The sequence below is a fragment of the Hemicordylus capensis genome, chromosome 2 (genome assembly GCF_027244095.1).
Source record: "Hemicordylus capensis ecotype Gifberg chromosome 2, rHemCap1.1.pri, whole genome shotgun sequence".
NCBI classification, from domain to species: domain Eukaryota; kingdom Metazoa; phylum Chordata; class Lepidosauria; order Squamata; family Cordylidae; genus Hemicordylus; species Hemicordylus capensis.
The window spans coordinates 377,227,101-377,246,001 of NC_069658.1; the positions used below are offsets into that span (position 1 = coordinate 377,227,101).

Genomic DNA, 18,901 nt, shown 5'->3' on the forward strand with positions numbered 1-18,901 from the left:
TTTGATGTTGCAGCACCCAGGTGGGCAGAGGATGTGGTGGCAGTGGAGATTGTTGTGGGGGCAGGTAACCATGAGGGCCCTGCTGGTCCCTTGCATGGTGGAGTGTGCTGCCATCTGGCTTGCCGTGGCTGCTCCTCCACAATGGGGTGCCCACTCCCTGCAGCAGGAGTCATGCCCCTCCTCTCCAGCAGTACAAGGCCAGCTGCTCATAGTGTGGCATGGTCCTGGGCCTGATTGTGCGTCACCATCTCCTTGAATTTCTTGAGGAGCTAGAGCTGCTTCCTGCACTGTACCAATGAGCGCTGGTAGCCCTTCTTCTAAAGGTGGTCTCATTGCTGGAACTGGTTCTGCAATAGGTACAGCCACTGCTGATGTCCATAGCTCCACGATGGTACTGGTCTCTGCAACAGTCCAGGGCTGTGTTCGAAGACTGGTCTCTGTTGCGGTGCCAGTGGCAGAACTGGATTGAGAAGTGGTGGTTGGGTGCTGAGACTCCATTGTTTTAGGCTTTCCCAGCAGAACAATGGGTTCTGGACAACACAGCGGTTCATTACCCTGGTCTCCTCATGTGAGGTATAGGAGAGGGTGGATTGTAGTGACAGCTACACCAGTGGGGAGTGTGAGGGTATGTATGTTCCTGCACCGACGTTATCTGCAAGGGAACACAATATAGAAGGTGCTGACCGATTCACAGACCTCAGATTCACGATATCACTTCCTCTGGTCATGTCTAGGCAAGTAGATGAGGAATGGGTGGCAGAGAAGTATCACAAAGCACACCTGTCAAGTTCATAAGCCTCTCACAATCCAACTAGACAGCACACTGTGTCTCCCAACTGCTAGTCAGGGCCAGTGTGAATACCTTTTGGCGGGAAAGTATTTGAGACAGCAGTGGATACAAACCTAGCAAGTAGGTTACATCTTTGGGCACCCTGCCACACACAAAAGGGTGGTAAAAAAAATAATTTTAAGACCTATTGAAAAAACATGGGAAGCTGTGTGCTGCCAGGGGCAGCAGCCCTTTGCTCACAGAGCTTGTATCTCCCTGGGTTTTTGATACGTTTGTGAGGGGTGGGGGTGAGAAGAGTTTTTTTTCTATAGGTCCAGACCTACAGCTGCCGTTGCTGCAAGGATCGCAGACTTCAAGCAGTGCTCCCTGGTAGTGCTGCTGGCCCTTTAATTATAAGAGCAGCAGGGCCTGGTCAGGTGTGCCTGTTGGGAGGCAGAGGAAGTAGGAAGTGTGCAGGGAGGGGCGTGGCATGGGATGGCATTCAGTCTGAGAACACACCATGGAGTGCTGGGTGAGCCCTAGAGTGTAACTGCTGTTGGTGCTGCTCTGAGCTGGCCTCTCACTGGTTGCCGTATAACCTGTAACCATAGTTATAGCGGTGGATATATGCAGACAATAGGACAGCCCCTTCTAACAGAGGTTTAGAGTGGTGAAACTGAGGCGTAACCCCAGCTCCCAATTCCATTTTGGTAAGTAAACTGAACCTTGTGCTTTGGTTGCGAGGCTGTGGTTGCATGCATCCAGACATCGTACAGTTACAGGTTTGCTGGTAACCTGTAACTCTGGTTCCGTGCGATGTCTGAATGCAGCCATGGACTTGATGCTGTCGCTCCCTACCTCCCGGACTCCTGCAGGAGGGAGTCTCGTGACCTGGGTGTGGTGGCAACTGGAGTGCTGGAGGAGGAGGAGGGGAAAGCAGCGTCGCCTGCCTGGTCAGCTGCTCTTGCTTTTGAGGAATGAGTCCTTTGCATACGATATGTGGGTGCCCTGGCTGGGTGGTGCCTGGGAAGGGGCGGGAGTAAGGCTTTGCTGGCATTGGGTGTCAATGGTTGTGAGAGGAGCACCTGCCACTGGGGGATGGATGTATTTGGGATGAAGGAGGCTAGAATCTGTTTTCTTGCATGCTCTTGTGCCAGTTCTGTGTCCCAACATGATTAGTAAAGTGATTGTCACCCTTCAGATTTCAGTGCAGAAAGGCAGTAAGACTGTACATGCCTGTCTCCACTTTCATGCTCCACACATCATGCCTTTTAAGATCAGAACAAATGCTGCTTGAGGTGGTGCCTGCAGGGGTGGCGGGGGGAGGAAACTTCCTCCTTTTGCCCTCCTAAGAATGCTGCTGCCTGGGGTGGGATGCAGCTGCAAGGAGGGGAGGGTGGTGGTGGGTCAAGGAGGGGAGAATCCCCCCTTTTTCTTTTGAAAATGCTGCAGCTGTGTGGTGAAATGAAGGGGTGGGGGCGATGAGCTCCTTCCAGCTCCTCTTCTCACAGTGACTGCACACTGCTGTGCAGCCCATTTTCAAGCTTCCTCCATGTGAGGGGAAGGCTGAATACCGGCTTCACAGCAGGGAGGCTATGCAGCCCCTCTGAGAAGGGGAGCTGTAAGGAGCTCACAGCCCCCCACTTCATCACACCTGTCTGTTTTCAAAGGTAAAAGGGGGGACTTTCTCTTCACTCCCTCTCGCTGCAGCCACAGCCACCCTCTTAGAGGGGTGGCAGAATCTGAGGAGCTTTGCCTCGCCTCTCAAATTCTACTGCTGTAGGCAAGTGCTTATTCCACCTCTCCTTTAAATCTGCTTCTGAGGGTTGGATGCAGGGATGGTAAATGTGACCACTCTTATACATTGAAAAGAGGTCTGGAATGGGCTGCCATTTTATAGGTTCCTATCTCTAATTGTTGTTCATGAGTGGAACATGGTGTCCATTTGTCCAGCTGAGGATTTTTCATTTAGCCTTTCAAAGTAAATAACTTCAAACCTTTCACTACAAGGAATTGCTTGCTCAAAAATATTCTACCAAAATGAAAGCACAACAGCCCATGAAAAAATGCCTTTATCTCTTAAGAACACAGAAGAATAGCCCTGCTGCGTCAGGCTCAAGGCTTATCTAGTTCAGCATTCTGTTTCACACAGTGACCCACCAGATGCCTCTGAGAAGCCCACAGGCAAGAGCTGAGGGCATGCCCTCTCTCCTGTTGTTGCTTCCCTGCTACTGGTATTTAGAGGCCTTTTGCCTCTTGGACTGGAGTTGGCCTATAATCTCCAGAGTAGTAGTGAATGATAAACCTGTCCTCCATGAACTTGTCTAAGCCTCTTTTAAAGCCATCCAAGATAGTGGCCATCAACACATCCCATGGCAGAGAATTCCATAGATTAATTTTGTGCTGTGTGAAAAAGTATTTCCTTCTGTTGGTCCTAAATTTCCCAGCCTTCAGTTTCTCTTGCAGTTCATCAGTTGTCTCTTGCACTGTGAAAAACAATTGAACCCTTAGAGAAAAATTATACTATTCAAACTGCATTGTGATTTGCGCTTCTTGCCTCAAGCTTCTGTTTCTATTCTTCATGTAGCTATGGATGTTCCAGATTCTTCTGCCGAACACCAAGGCTCTGACAATGATTCTGACACAGAAGACAGAGTGGATCCAGATGTTCAGGCTCAGGAGTATTTTGAGCGTGTTCTTGGTTCTTTAAGTCTGTCTTGTCAGACATCCCAGCACCTACCCCTTGAGTCTCTCTCAGTATGTAGTAATACCCGAACATCAGATTACAGATTGTCTCCTCTAGAGCTAAAAAAGTCTCCAGTTGCTGATGAGACTGCTTCACAGCTGCTATCTCTTCCTCTGGAACTGATACTGGAGATCTGTTCCTACCTGCAGGCTAGGTTTGTCCTGGGTGTCCTTCCTTTGGTCTGCCGGACACTGAGGGACATTGTGCAGGATGAAGTCACTTGGAGAATTCGTCTGCAGAACAGAATTGGTAGCTGCTACCCTGTTGTGGAAGGTGGGTTCCAAATACAGTCTACCCTTTCTCAAACAGCTTCTGGTGTGTTTCATGAAGTTTTGCCTGTTGGAAGGTTGGTACTGCCATTTGTATAGAGGATCAAAATGCATGGGAGGAGAAGATAAAAATCAGGGTCTTGTTCGTATGACTGAAAGGGAAGGGCAGGGGAATGGTTGGAAGCTAGCACTTGTCAATTCTTCTGCAGTTAGCACTTGGATGGTTGTGGGTAAGAATGTTCTTTGTTTTTCCATCACTTTATCTTCCTCCCTTGTTGCAAGTAGAACACAGCGCCTTTCATATCTAAAAAGCTGCAGTTAGGTTCAGAGTAGCTGATAATGTTGAACACTGACTCTGAAACTAAACACCAATCCCTTTTAGTCTCCAAAGCAATAGATCTGAATTTATCGCAGCCAGTTCTGTAGTGGAGAAACGTCTGGTTTTTACATAGGAAGCTGCCATATACTGCGTCAGACCATAGGTCCATCTTGCTCAGTATTGTCTGCACAGACTGGCAGCAGCTTCTCCAAGGTTGCAGGCAGGAATCTCTCTCAGCCCTATCTTGGAGAAGCCAGGGAATGAACTTGGAACCTAGATGCTCCTCCCAGAGCAGCTCAGTCCCCTAAGGGGAAGATCTTACAGTGCTCACACTTCTAGTCTCCCTTTCATATGCAACCAGGGTGGACCCTGCTTAGCTAGGGGGACAAGTCATGCTTGCTTTTTCTCTTCTGTTATAATTATTTGTGTGTGTTGTTAAAACGTAAACCACTTTCAGAACCCTTGTGTGGAAAAGCAGTATAAATAAAGCTAGCTTTCAGTGTTGGAAGTTAATCTGCATATCCTAAAGGAAGAACATCCCTTTCATATCCCAACAGATGATGGGTTTAACTGGCCAGCCGCCTGCATTGAGTTAGAGGAACATCTCCATCAATGGGCAGAGAATGGCAAGAATACGGAATACTTTTCCCTTGCTTACGGGCACTTTGCCTCCATTGATTCTGTGCTGCTCCTTCAGGTAAAAGCCCTTCCCTTTCTCTGCTGCTTTTATTAGCATAAATAAATTAGCATAAAAGCATGGCTGCATCACACTGGTTCTATCCCCTGTATTGCACTGGGTATCATCATTTGATTTTCTTCTCAACCAGGGTGGGGAGCTCTGTGTCTCAGGTTCTCGAGATCGAAATGTCAACTTGTGGGACTTGAGGCAGCTGGGCAAAGCACCAGAAAATGTGCTGGTGAAAGCACTGGGGACAGAGCGCTATGGCACACACAAGGTAACTGAAGTTCACAGCCCTTAATCCCTGAATTGGATGGTGGTATTTTTTATTTGTATAATGATCCGTGTGTGTGTGTATAGTATCCAAAATGTTTGGTTATTACTAACATTTTGAATACAGACAATGTCTAAACATTATTAGCAGAAATCTCACAATATCCACACAACATTTCTAGCCATCTACCCACCCTGCAAGATCCAAACACCCAGTCCTCACAGACCACTCCACAGGGTGGCTCGCTAATGAGGCAAAGGGATGCCACAGCCTCAGACAGCCCCTGTGCCTCCGGGCAGTGAGTATGGGCATTCCACCCTGCCCCTGTGGGCATCACCTCGCCTGCCTCCCACTCATCCCCTACACCTTCTCGCAGTGCTGAAGCTTCTGAGTGCATGGGGATGGATGGACTCTTAACCTCCACACATTTAGAAGTGACAGTGGCAGGAGAAGGGAGAGGTGGTGCCTTGTGTGCTGCCTTCTCACGTTGCTGTAGCTTTTGAGTGCATCGGGGTGGTTGGGATTTAAAAACCCCATCCATCCCTGCACACTCTGAAGGTAGAGCAGAAGGGGGAAATGCCCTGCGAGGGAAGTGGGGTAGAGCTGTCCCACTCCCTTGATGCTGGCATCTCCATCAGGGGCATAGCCATGATGCTGCCTCAGATGGAGCCAGCGCTTAAGCCGGCACTGCCACCCCCTCTCACAAAGCATGAGGGATTGCAGGGAATTGCAGGGTGGGGGTGTCCCCATATTATACCTGCCCCTACTAGCATGTATTCAGTTAGCTCCAGGCTATCTTTCCCACTCTCCCTAATATCAGTAACACTCTCATACTTCCCCATCCCCTTTATACCATTAATTGTCCCCTGGCCCAGATTTCCCTGTCCTCTTTCCAAAACATAGCACATATTATGCAATGTGACACATCAAAGAAGCAAGGGTAAAACCTAACAGAAAACCGGTTCAACCTCTCTCTCCAAATGGCCAGATTCCTTTTTCACAGAGCAATCAATCGTTTAAAAAGGAGGAGATCTGGATAGCCGTTAGTCTGTCCTGGCAGGAAGCTGGTTCGCCTTGCCCAGCGAGAAGATGGAATCTGGAGTCCCTGCTGATTCCCACTCTCTGGATCAGGAAGCAACCAGCCACTTTAGAAAGGATTATTACTGAGCCACTTCCACAAGTGAAATTCCAGTAATAGTATGGCCCGATGTCTTTGAGGCTCAAGGATTCTATGATCTCGCACTGGGCCAGTCACACTCTACTACATAATTGGAACCTATTTCCGATGCTATCTCTCAACCAAATTTCCTCCGCCTCAAGAGGTTGAATCAGAAAGGACTTTCCTTGGGTGAGGAAATGTCCAAGATTTTCCATATGGTTTTCCTGTATTAAACCATATGTGGATGGCAGGAAGATGATTTGTCTCTGGTTATTGGAACTTGCCACATGGTGTGAAGCTATTCTCTGTTACAGGGCAGTTACTATTAAGATGAAAATGTTGGGTGAATTATAAAGTAGTTCTTTATATGTCACCAGAATGCTATCACATTGTTTCTAAAGAGTTAGAGAGTGGACGGAAACCCAGTTCACTGTTCTTTTTTGCTGCCTAGGGATGGGTGTGGTCATTGGCTGCAAGAGATGAACGGGTGTGTTCAGGCTCCTGGGACAGCACTGTGAAGCTGTGGGACATAGCTGCGGACGGGCAGCAGTTTGGAGAAATCAAGTAAGGTTGCCCCTGTGATCTCTCTGCAGTCTGCACTTGGAGAATAGGAGTGGCAGAATCTGGCATTTTGGCCACATGCTCAGCTGAACAAGAGGTTCTGTCACAGCATTAAGGGTTCAAAACTGCATCACATTCCTGCACTGAGTGGGGATTGATCACCAGGATCCCTTCCAATTCTAAATGCTAGACCAGTGGTTCCCAACCTGGGGGCCTCAGGATGTTGCTGAACTACAATTCCCATCATCCCCAGCCACAATAAATTGTAGCTGAGCAACATCTGGAGGCCCCCAGGTTGGGAACCAATGTGTTAGACCATTAGCATTCCCAGGGAGTACTGAAGGAAAACAGCTTTTGCATGAGGATATGCAGAAGAGGAAGCTGCGAAGGAGGATTCGAGGCACTGAATGAAAAAGAGTCTAATCATCCAGGAGCTTTTAGCCCTTATAATGAACAGTTAGAGGTGTTTGGCCTATTCAGTCTTGGCAAGAACTCTGGATCCTAAAGGCCTTGGTTTGATCATTTAATTACTATAGGCAGGCTTCCACATTTTTGTTCTCCATGCTAAATGTGCTGCTGCCCTATGGCAAGTGCGAGAAGCTCTAGGCTTTTTCCTAACTTCAAAGCTGTGGGGCAGGGTGGGGCACGGATTGAAGTTGTCTTCAGAATGTGCCACACTTTCCTGCCCCCCTCCCCAGCTCCAAAGAGAAAGCTGAGGATGGTTTGGGCTGCTGTGTTTCCAAGGCACTGCATGTGAGATGTAGTAGCCAAACAGACAAGCTCTTTACTTCTTCCCTCCAGCTTAAAGCTGGCAGGGCTGTCCTTAGTGGGGTGCAGGGCTGGGGGTGAATCAGCATGGGACAGGGGGCAGCCTGCCAGTGGGGGTGACAGGGAGGGAGGCATGTTCATTGGCCTTTTTGGTGTTCCTGGGCTGGGGGCTTCACTTGCCTCTGCCAGCCTCACGCTCATTGCTAATAACATGGCAAGGATGGTGTAGCTCCTGCTGTTGTTGGCCGAGCATGGGGCAGGCAGCAGCTTCTTGGTCTCCAACTTTTCCTCAGGCGACAGTGGTGACTCCTGCTGAGGCACAAACACTTCTCTGGCCTGAGACATGGGAGCCTGGAAGGCCCATGGTGCCTTCACCACTAACACCCACCTCCTGTCTCTGGGACTCGGGGCCCCGCTGAGAGGGCGAGGCATTTCTGCCGGGGCAGCCTCCACCATGCTGGGCACTGGCTGTGTGCCTTCAAAGAACAAGAGCTGCTGCCTGTAGCAATGCACAGGGGCACCTACCAGCCAGCGAGTCACTTCAGCGCCTGCCTGCCTTTTGCGCGGTGTGGGGAGCTGGGAGGAGATCAGGCTGCTGCTGGGGTCTGAGAGCATGGGGGCGCACGGGGCATGGAGGCAATCTCCCCAGTTGCCCCACCCTAAGAACAGCCCTAAAAGCTGGAGCAGGGAGGCAAAGGGCTTGCTTTGGCCACTGTGCCTCGCCAATGCAGGCACAAGGAGTACCTCGCCAATGCAGCACCCAAACGGCCAAATCCCCAAACTCCTTTCCAGTTCCAAGCCACAAAGGAGGTTGAGGAACAATCTCCTAATCCTCTCTTGGGCATTAAGCTCATAGCTGGGTTGGGGAGCAGGGGAGTGTCAGACTCTAAGGTCAGCATCAAGACCCTGCCCCTTGTGGAAGGAGCCTAGAGATCACAAAATGTTTGTGATTCAAGACCAGACAAATTTGTTGATCCCTGACGATAACCCCAGGATTTGCTACAGAAACCAGATCAGGGATACAGGGGGAGTGTAAAAAGAATGTGTGATACATATACAGGAAAAACCATCCGGTGAGTGATGGCAGGCAGGCAAAAGAGAAGTTACAGCGGATGCAGCAACAGACATAAAGAGGGCACTGATATCTCTTGCTTGACTCTGCAAGTCCTCTCACAGGGCAGTTGGTGTTGCATGGCCACAGGGGGCAGCAAAATGAGAACCAGTGAATCCCTCTTCTAAAGCATTTTGATCTAGAAATAACTGAAGGCCTGAGGCTAGAGGCTGAGGTTAACTGAATCAGATGTGTGAATTTGGAGGGTGTGCTCTCACCCCTCACCTGATTATTTCCTCCTTATCCTAGAGGGAAAGCAGCTGTGTTGTGCCTTTCTTACTTGCCTGACATCCTGGTCACAGGAACCTATGACAAGAAGGTGACAGTTTATGACCCACGAGGTTAGTGCTGGTTTTTGTAGGGCTGGTGCCTTGAGCTGCCACTGCCTTCTCCTCTTTTAATGTCCTTTCATGGTGGACCTTGGGAAGCTTTTCCATAGTGTCAACTGCCTCCTGCATTGTCTCTTTACTTCCTTTCCCATTGGAAAACAGAGTGAGCACAGTAAACTGCCCAGCTCAGTTGTAAGCTGTTGGTATCTGTTGAGTGAAGGGCATGGAGAGGGGTTAGTTGTGGCCTCCTTAATGGGACGAAGAGAGGCAAATGGAGGCAGCCTGAAAAGATGGAGTGGTATCCCTCCAACCCAGGCATCTCTTCTTTGAGATCTTCTAAGGAGCTACCATTCGGCCCCCTCAGACTGCCCTCTTAAATAGAAAACTTAGTGTAAGGAAATAGCAGTTCCTACTACTGTTTGCTTAAACTAGGAAAGCACTGACTGTTTGTGGAGTATGCTTCCTTCCCATATCTAACACTGCGAAGGCTAGCCCTGCCCCCCAATTAGTCAGGAGACGGAAAATGGGAGCAGTTAGCTAGAGAACACCCAAAGGAAATTCTACCCTCTCTTTCGGTTAGTTATTTTATTTGTTTATTTATATCTATGTAAACTGCTTTGGGAAATTTTGTTGAGAAGCGGTATATAAATATTGGTCATACTTACATTGTCTAGTGAAAGGTGGAGACATTGGCTATGGGATTGTGACCTGCAGAGCAGAAAGCATGCACATGAGGTGTTAGTTGATAAAGCCACCTTGATTTTTGTGAGGCTGTCATGATGTGTCTCTTGGCTTTTCTCTCACAGCTGCTCAAGCCCTAGTGAAGAGCCGCAAGCTTCATTCCAGTGCTGTCCTATCCCTTGCAGCTGATGAGCATTTCATCATCTCCGGCAGTGAAGATCGAACGCTGGTGTGTTTTGACAGGCGGACCAACAGTGTCCTCCAGAGGCTACAGGTGAGCAACAGATCTTTTAGAGTTTAAATTTGGAATTCGTGAATATTTTCTTTTGAGTTTGTCATGATGTCATGAGAACCTTTGCCACCTCTTTATAAATTTTGCATGCTGATTACTTCTGGGCTGGTAGCAGGGCTGGGACTATACATCAAGTCTCTGGTTACTATTCTGTCCTGCTTAGGGTGTTGGTCCTTTTTGTCTTTAGTACTCAGTATGGCATGCAGATTGTGTGGTTTGGCAAACAGGACATTCTGTGTGGAGTTTGTTTAGAAAATTTCTAAGTCACTCTTCAGGCAACAGCTGCTCAGAACAGCTTGCACAGATTTAAAACTAACAATAATTATATATGTGTGTGTGTGTATATATATATATATATATAGAGAGAGAGAGAGAGAGAGAGAGAGAGCGCCTTGTTACACGTACACTTTGAACCACAGTTAAAGCTGCCAGAAGTTGTAACTGTAGTATGCCCAAACACGCAAAACCATGGTTAAGGGTCTAAAGTTAACCCCCGTTTGCCCCACAAAACTTGAATTGGAACCTGAGGTTTTTTCCTAAGCTTCACTGCCAACAACTGTGGTTTTGCCACTGAAGAGGTATGCCTGAATGCAGGCCCGGCCATAACCATAGTTAAGCACCCATTTCCAAATCCTAATCATAGAGGTGGAAGCGCAGACCTGCCTGAGGACGTGGCTGCTCCATGCTTTTGGCACTTCTCACTGACAGCTGCTTGAAGAATCAGCCACGCCCCTCCTGTCACCTGCGACAGCTATGACTGTCAGCGAGATCCCGGACTGGCCAGCCTGTCAAGTTGCACCGCCACTTGGGGGCAACAGTCATGGATTTCCACAAGCACCAACACTCCAGGTGGCAGCACAAGCAGGATGCCCCATCACAGCGCTGGGAGGAAGAAGGCAAAAGGCAGACCCAAGTAGGGAAGCTGGAGCAGCCCAAGTTCTGTTTTTCACACAGCGTGGGGAAGGGGGCCCTAGCCCCTTTCCTGGGTGGAAATATTTGTTCCCACCTTCTTTCTCATGAGAAGAACTGTCTCTGGGGCACAAATGCAAAATGTATGAGCTGGGACTCGTGTTGTATGAGCTGGTGCTCTCCTTGCATGCTGCAACCTTAGTGGCAGACTAAGGGGAGTGAGGGAGGATGCTCTATGCAGGAAAGCTGCAGGGACGGACACTTGGGCAAGCGCTGTCCTGGTCTCGGCAACTGCTGCCCAGCCACTGTCCAACCTTGTGCCCATGCCAACCCACCCGCCAAGGTGGAGATGTGCACCCCAACCCACGCCCCCCCCGTGGGTGATGCAGCTGTCCCAGAGAAGCTGGAAACTGAGGCTCTCTGCTCCCAGTAACTTGGAGATCTACATACGCCACAACGCCAGTCCTGGCCTGGGAACTTCGAACTTCGCTTCAGGTTCAATCCCTAAACTTGCTGGGGCTGCGGTGCCATGGCTGGCAGAAGCAGCGCTGGCGTTGCAGGGCACTTAATGGGCTTTAAATACACTTCCCCTGCCGAGTAGGGGCAGAGTGCTCTGGAAATGCACGGTTGCTCTCCATGCCCCGCTGGAGAGCAAAGTCCATCGCGGCTGAACAGCTGACGTGGTGATGATTTGTCCACAGTCTAGCCATGGAGCTGGCTGGGAGGCCAAGTGGCAGGGAGGGGCTCCGCTCTCCTTCAGCTCTCCTTAGGCTAACGGCAGCTTGCTGTACATCTGCGGCTTGAACTGGAGTTAGGAATTTTAACTTGGGTCAGGGTTAACTTCTGTTACGGTGTATGTGTGGATGCGGCCAATTGTAATATAATACTAGAACAGAAGAGCAAGGGAGGACAAAAGCCAGAATGGAATGCCACATAAAAGTGAACCGTCTGAAAAGTTTGAGCAAGTAAATCGGCACTTACCTGGCGCCAAAATCACATCAGATTCTACCATGCGAGCCTCCCTGGAGAGAGTATTCCAGAATCTGGGTGCCAGAACTGAAAATGCCCTGCCAATGATCCTGGTAATTGAGGGGCTTGGATTTACTTGGTCTCAGCATCTGATCTTGCCCAACCAGTCTCACTACTCTCACCTGATTTTTATTGTCCTGAATTTGGTCTCTCTCTCACGAACCCAAGTCGTTCAAAAGGATGGTGTTTGCTTTACACTCAGTGCTGCTAAGCACTGTATTTAGGGCCGGGAATCTCCTGCCCAGAATGTACTGGTAAATGGCTTTGGGCATCTTTTGTTCATTTAAAATATTTCTATCCTACCCATCCAGTGCAGGGCTCCCCGGGGTGGTTGCAATAAACAATAAAACAAACATAGAAACAGACAAGCAGCAAGATAGTGTGGAAGGCAATATCAGACAAGACTAAAACTGGAAACTCAATTAAAAACCCAGTTAAAACGCATTTTAAATGCTTCTTGGAAACAGATAATTTTCAGATTCTTTTAAAAATTCATCTTGAGAGAGCACCTCTGGGAGGGCATTCCAGAAATTGGGGACCACTACTGAAAAGGCCCTGTCTCTTGTCTACATTGGCATGATCTGCAGACACATAATACAGCCACCTTGTGGAAGCTAAGCAGGTCTAGATCCAGTCAGTGCCAGAATGGGTGACTGCCTGGGTATCTCCATGTATTCCACCTTCAATTCCATTCCATGATAAGAGGAATATAGCATATAAGTATAAATAACTCCCTGTCCCAGGAGGTCCATCTACCCCCTCTCATTATGGGGGTGGGAGGGGTGTCACTCAGTGGTAGTTTATCTGCTTTGCATGCAGAAGGTCCCAGGTTCAATCTCTGATAGCTCCACCAGGTGGTGTGGAAGGCCCAAGGGTCTGACTCCGTATAAGGCAGTTTCCTGTGCAGTCACCACCAGCTGAATCAGTGGCAGAGCCAAGAGCAGAGACTGTAATGATATACTCGTATTTAAATATATATCTTCCTCCTGTAGCACACTTGGTTTCTCTGACTTGATCCATCTACCATTCCTTACCCTCACACATCTTTTTGGTGTACTGTATTGTGTGCGTTTTCTTGTTTGTAACAAGCATTCCTTTCCTTTCCCAGCTTGACTCCTACCTTCTCTCCATGTCATACAAGGGTGCTCAACTGTGGGCTGGAGATAACCTCGGGCTGCTGTATGTCTTTGAGAACAGAGGAGGGCGCTTCCAGAATATCCGGGTATGCTGGGAGAAGTTGGATCACACACAGGCAGAGGAATATGGTACTTCTCCCGTCTCCACCCACAAAATAAGTTGTCCTTCAAACAGCATAGTATAAGCTGCTGCTTGCAGAAGATTGTGGAGATATTTTAAACACTGTTAAGATTCGCTTTAGAAATCTCATGAGCTTTTTCATTTTAGGACAATTATTTTTGCGTCTGCTAGTCAGTCATTGAAGCAAGGAAGTATCTTTCACTGAGTTGGCATAGAAGTACAGTGCCTGACCATAGAAGACCCAGCAGTTGTAAAAGAAGGCAAACCTCCTTGCAGTGACTCCCAGGGCACACACAAAGCCTCTCTTTCTCTTCTCTCCACAGTACTTTGATGTGGGTCACCGCTCTCAGATGACCGGAGTCCAACACTCGCTGGGTGCACTGTACACCACTTCTACTGACAAGACGTTGCGTGTAAGAGTTGTGGTGGGAGTGAAGTTCCAGACATATGAGCCACAAGCAGACCAAGGCAACGGGGTTTCGTTGTTGCTTAACAACAATAAAATTCTCAAAGCATTGGCATACCTTGCCACCCTTTAGGCTCTTTCCACATCTGGTTTTATGTTCCTGTGTACAGACTAATTGCTTCACTGTGCACTCTTTGTCTGCCTCAGTCAGTCTTATAGGCCATTCTTCTGTCAGTTTGGGTTCATTTCCAGTGCAACTAGTCTCATCTGCTGTGTCCCACAAGCTGTTTCCTCTGCTTAACTCCTTTGTGCGGCACAGCAAAGTAACTTCTTTCTATCAGACTTTCAAGTTCCAGGCCTGAACCTCTTTGATTTCTCTTACAGATCCATGTTCCCACAGATCCACCCAAAGTCATCTGTTCACAGACACATAGTTGCGTGCTGAATGGGGTAAGGAATGGGGAGATGGAGACACTGTTGGATGGCATTCCAGGCCCTTTGTATTTGCCTGAAGTTGTGGGGACAAGGGAGTTGAGGGAGATTGAGTTGAGGGAGAGTTGAGGGAGATTGTGTTGAGTACAAGAGTTGAGGGAGATTGTGATCAGAGGCATCCACAGCTGCCTTTGTCGTGGTGGGTTTGACACTGAAGTGTGTTTCCGGCTTCTGTGAGGTTTACTCAGTCTGTTGGGCTGATTCGCCCTCCCCCCGCCTTTCTCTTTTCTTCTGCAGATCAGCGTTGAAGGGAACATGGCTGTGGCTGCTTCCGGTGGTTTCTCATTGGAGGTCTGGAGACTCAGTGTGTGACGATGAGCCAATTGGGGATCCACCCTTGCATCTACAGGACTGCCAAGTCCCATGTCTCAGGCAGCCTCCCCGCAGGGACCAGAGTCCCAATGCCTGTTGAGTTGTTGGTTTTGTTAATATGCTCTTTGGATCGCTGGGGTTGAAGCCTGAGCTTGTCTTAGGATGCTATAATGGAGAGGCTTGCACAGAGATGAGTGCACCGCTACGCATCCAAGCCCCCCTCCCTACCAGCTGCCCACTTTCCTATCTCCCTAGCGTCTGTGCATGCATACACTCATGCACACTCTTCATTCCCTGGGCATGAGCCATCCTTTCCAAGCCTACCACACCTAGGAGCAGCTACTGTTGAATCATGTGGGGAGTGAGAAGAACTAGCTGACCTTTCAGATGAGTAGGTGTGGAAATGCAGTGCAAGCACAACAGTAGGCTTGGGGAGTGTCAACTTGAGGAAGAGGAATTGTGGGCACAGTGAAGGCTGGAGGTTGCAATATGGTTAACAGAATCCTCTAGTTACTCAGTTCTGCTCTATGTTTACATTTAATTAAACGTGTTCTGCTACAGTGTCTGATCAGCAGTGATGGTGCCTTATTTGTTTCTTGTTCCCAGTAGCCTTTTTAAGCACAGCCCCTAGTGGTATGTGGCTTAGAAAAAGGAAATGAAACTTGGGGACCAAACAGGGTAGTATGGAGGATCATGAGATTCTACTCCTAAGCCACATATTATGGATGCAAATTCCCTTGAAATCTGTGGAATGTATTCTTCCATAACACATTTAGAATGGAACACAAATGACCAAAGCAACAGAAGGCTGCTGAATTTACCTACCTTGGCCTACTTTGTTTTCTAGTCCTCCTTATCCAAGAGCTCCCAGTTGGTAATGCACATGTGTGTGTAATACTGTACATGGTTTTGAATCAACCAGCTAAAATCAAAACATCCACTCGAATCCTTTCCCCTTATTTTTTTACATCTACATTGGATTTTTAGCCCTGTCCCCATCTTTAGACTTTCCATTGAAATCTAAAAACTGTCCACTAAGATAAAGCAAATACATTTATGGAACCTTAGGAGCTTAGCCATTGAAAAGCAGCTTAGCTGGTTTGGTGCTTTGCTGAATTCTCGGAGGAAAGGAATTCTCAGAGGACAGTGTGGCAGCACCAAGAACATCTTAAGGCCATGCACATGACCTAAACTTACCTGACTGGGGGAGGGCTCAGGGAAAGGCAGGAGCCATCCTACCTTCCCCCACTGCTCAAGCCAAGCTGCTCTTGGGCTTACCAGCACTGTGCACCTATACGACTTATTCAGGGCAGCTATGGGAGCAGCCAGGGAGCGGGAAGAAAGCAGGCTGCAGCCTCCTACATCCCATAATGCATTGCATGACAAGCACAGTGCATTTCTAGTGTTCTACTACTGTATACTATCCACTACATTTCTAGTGTTCCACTACTAATTGTAAACCGCCCTGAGCCATTTTGGAAGGGCGGTATATAAATAAATAAATAAATCAGGCAATGAGTTGGTGCATTTTGCATCCTACAAACAAACATCTGAACAAGGCAAACTAGAAATATAGTACATCATAGTTGCCTAGCCTTAAGGTTACATAATGAGGAATGATAGTTGTGTCAAATCTGAAAAGGAGAATGGTAGGATAATCCAGATACTGCTTAAAGCACTCCTGAAAACGATTCATTTTTAATTTGGACAGCTGTACATTTTGGTTTCAGGCTCTTGCTGTACCCTAGGTCTTTCCAGTTACTAGAATTGGGGAATTAGCAAAATAACACACTGATTCATAAGTGCTCCACTTCCAGATTTGTAATAAAGTGCTTAGTGCTGACTCCTATTTAAGAAAGGTCAGGGAGCTAAATGGCTCATTGGTCTGACACAATAGTCCTGTAAACAATAACCTCACAGTGCAGATGAAGCACACTGAGCCTGTGTTCCTTTCTCTGTTCATGGCCATTCCAAGTCAGAGCTGTCTGTCTGGTACTAGCGGCTCATACCAGAATTACTTTCCAGAGCTACAAAGCAGGTTCTTGGTTACTGTCGTAGTGGCTCTCCTGACCTCAAGATTGAAACTGCACAAGCCTCCCAGGAACTCCAGTGAATTAAGCATGATTTAATCATGGCAATTAGAATCATTACTGCACATTACCTGAGTGCAAACCTATCAAAGGAAAGAAGACAAGTCCACAGTTGGGTTTTTAAGATGGAGGGCGGGAGGTCTTAAAGAAGCAAAAACCTTGACAAGAAACACACTTGTTCTGTCTACAGCCAATTATTATTTAACACATAGTGTATGTTGAAGAGCCACCTCTTGACTGATTTGGTTTTTCAGAGCAGTGGGATTAATCATCCAGCCTTTGGGACTAATTGAGTATGTAAAGGTCGGAGAGAGCCCTGGCAGCTGTGAGCCCACCTTGTCCTTCAAGAGCTGTTGCTGTGTAGAACAATTGTTGGCCCTGGCTGAAGCAGCAGCAATTTCCCTTTTCCCTATTTTAAATATAGCCAGATTGTGTATGTCTGTGTGGAAGCCCTGAGTTGGATACCTGGATCTTTTCATACACAATGATTCTTTGGCCCACAGGGTGGGGAACAGGAGGGAGAGTTGCAGGAATTGGTAAAGAACCTTGCTTTAGGATTGGAGATGTTTTGGCTATTTTTAGTGGTAGTAGAGATGTGGGAAGCAAATCTTGCCTCCATTTGTTGCTATTTCAGTCTTGCTCCAGCAGGGAACTAGCTGTGGTAATATCTGGTTGCTACTTGCCCATATTTGTGGCTTTTAATCTCTTGTGTGCTTTGAGCTTTAGAGCCAAGAAAAAAATCAGCTCTGTCTCATGTAGGACAATACAGGGAAAACTCAACTACCTAGAACAGCTGGAGGAACATTTTAAAGTGGCTGTCTCAATAAATGTAGATTTGGAGCTCAGCATTCTTACAACATGGCATGATTTCTTCTCTATGAAGGGAGTTGTTGAGGCTGGAATGCCAGTGAGCAGTGGATGTGGAGGAAATAATCCTAAATACCTGAATTCCAGGAATCCTGCATCTTTGTTCATTTGCTGGTATGATAGTGCTTCTGCTATGATAGTGCACTATGATAGATAGAAACACTATGATAGTGCTTCTGCTTTTTCATATGGGGCTGTTGCAAAGGAACCTATTGCTTCTCTCCAACCCTCAGCCTGTGGGGCTTATGAATCTCTCACTTACCTTCATTCTCTCCAACACAATCTCAGCCCTCAGCTGTTCCACACAGACTTCATCTCTAGCTGAAGTAGGTGTAGCTGGCTGCCTCTTTGCACATCAAAACAGCACTTTCTAATAAAACCTGAAATGGCAACAGGACAAGAGAGCTACTGGATTCCCATCTTCAGCTTTTCATTTAAAAACACCACTTTTTGAGTGGAAGGGGATAGCTTTCTCATTATTGGGGCCTGAATTAATCCCCAAGAGAGAACATTTTACTCCACTTGAAATGTCCTGGTGCCAAGCAGAAGATCTTGATGCAATACACTGGTGCTAGCATCCAGACACTCTAAACTCTCACCCTTTGCTCTATTTTAGCCATTAAAGATCAATATCTTTCTTGAGAAGCAAGACAAGCCACACAACCCTACAGCATTTCCCTCTCTTGCAACCTATGATAACTCACTTCTTTACTAAGCTGCAAACGGAGCAAATCCTAATTGTTATATTTGTATGGAATGTATGCAACCCTCAAGAACTGAGGCCAAAGGGGCTTCTCCAAAGGGCAGCAGATTCTGCTTTGCTGTCCAAAACTCAGTTACCATTTCGGATCACAAATCTTTCCTGATCACATTCCACTTTTTTCCTAAATGTTCCCACAGCTTAGTTAAATCTTAAGGAATGCAAGACTTCTTTGTTTAACCTGGAGTCATCTGTTGCTTTGTGGTTGCTGAGTGTTAGAGGAAAGGGCAAGGTCTAGCTACCTCCCCGGTTGGTTGGGAGAAAGAGTGGTTACTCACCTTGAGAGTACAGAAGGCACCCTTGTTCTTCAGTAATGGTGCCGCCCCACTTGGCTTCTCAAGCGGAGATTACATACACCTCTCTATTCAGCTGATCCCCAAGCCACCTTTTTGTTTTGTTCCTTGTTCGGTCCCTCTGCAGTAGTTGCTTTCTAGTCAATAAATCTTCACTCATCACCACCACCTAATGGCTGAGCCCTGCTGCTGTTTAGCTACCAAAATGTCACCTAGCATCAACATACTATCCACTGTGAGCTGCAGAGGTTGGTTGTCTGGATAATAATTTTGAGGCAATGACTTGGATTTTCTTGCCTCAGATTTTCAGCTAAAGAGAGAGGCAAAACTGATGGCATTGATTTGTGAATGCATTGGGATTAAGAGACAGCCTTTCCCAGGGCTAGGGGCAGAACCTGGGAGTCCTCCCGAGTGTCATCTGCCAAACACTGTACCCTTCCACTTTCCCAACAGGAGAACAGATCAGCATGTGATTTTATCCCCACACTTTAAACCAACGAACATGAGACCCCAGGCCTCTTCTTCAGAG

General features: G+C 47.6%; 1 protein-coding gene across 4 annotated transcripts; it reads left to right on the forward strand.

The window, feature by feature from the left end:
- The first annotated feature begins 1,214 nt into the window (after positions 1–1,214).
- FBXW9 (F-box and WD repeat domain containing 9) lies at positions 1,215–14,925 on the forward strand. 4 transcript variants are annotated; one of them, XM_053300144.1, is made up of 11 exons: positions 1,215–1,479; positions 3,357–3,788; positions 4,661–4,800; positions 4,931–5,059; positions 6,667–6,779; positions 8,905–8,996; positions 9,791–9,939; positions 13,004–13,117; positions 13,476–13,565; positions 13,943–14,008; positions 14,288–14,925. In XM_053300144.1, the coding sequence occupies exons 2-11, from the start codon at positions 3,359–3,361 to the stop codon at positions 14,360–14,362; spliced, it is 1,398 nt and encodes a 465-aa protein (XP_053156119.1). In that variant the 5' UTR covers positions 1,215–1,479; positions 3,357–3,358; the 3' UTR covers positions 14,363–14,925. The 4 variants fall into 4 exon arrangements, 3 of the variants coding, with proteins under 3 accessions (XP_053156119.1, XP_053156117.1, XP_053156118.1); XM_053300142.1 differs by lacking the exon at positions 1,215–1,479 and adding an exon at positions 1,575–1,722; XM_053300143.1 differs by lacking the exon at positions 1,215–1,479 and adding an exon at positions 1,671–1,768.
- Positions 14,926–18,901: the final 3,976 nt, after the last annotated feature.

Bases quoted from the DNA above. Each gene is read 5' to 3' on its own strand.
- FBXW9 (XM_053300142.1), top strand. From the start codon at position 1,602: ATGGACTTGATGCTGTCGCTCCCTACCTCCCGGACTCCTGCAGGAGGG. The intron at 3,789-4,660 runs GTGGGTTCCAAA...ATATCCCAACAG, and splicing joins CTGCTACCCTGTTGTGGAAG to ATGATGGGTTTAACTGGCCA. The intron at 5,060-6,666 runs GTAACTGAAGTT...TTTGCTGCCTAG, and splicing joins AGCGCTATGGCACACACAAG to GGATGGGTGTGGTCATTGGC.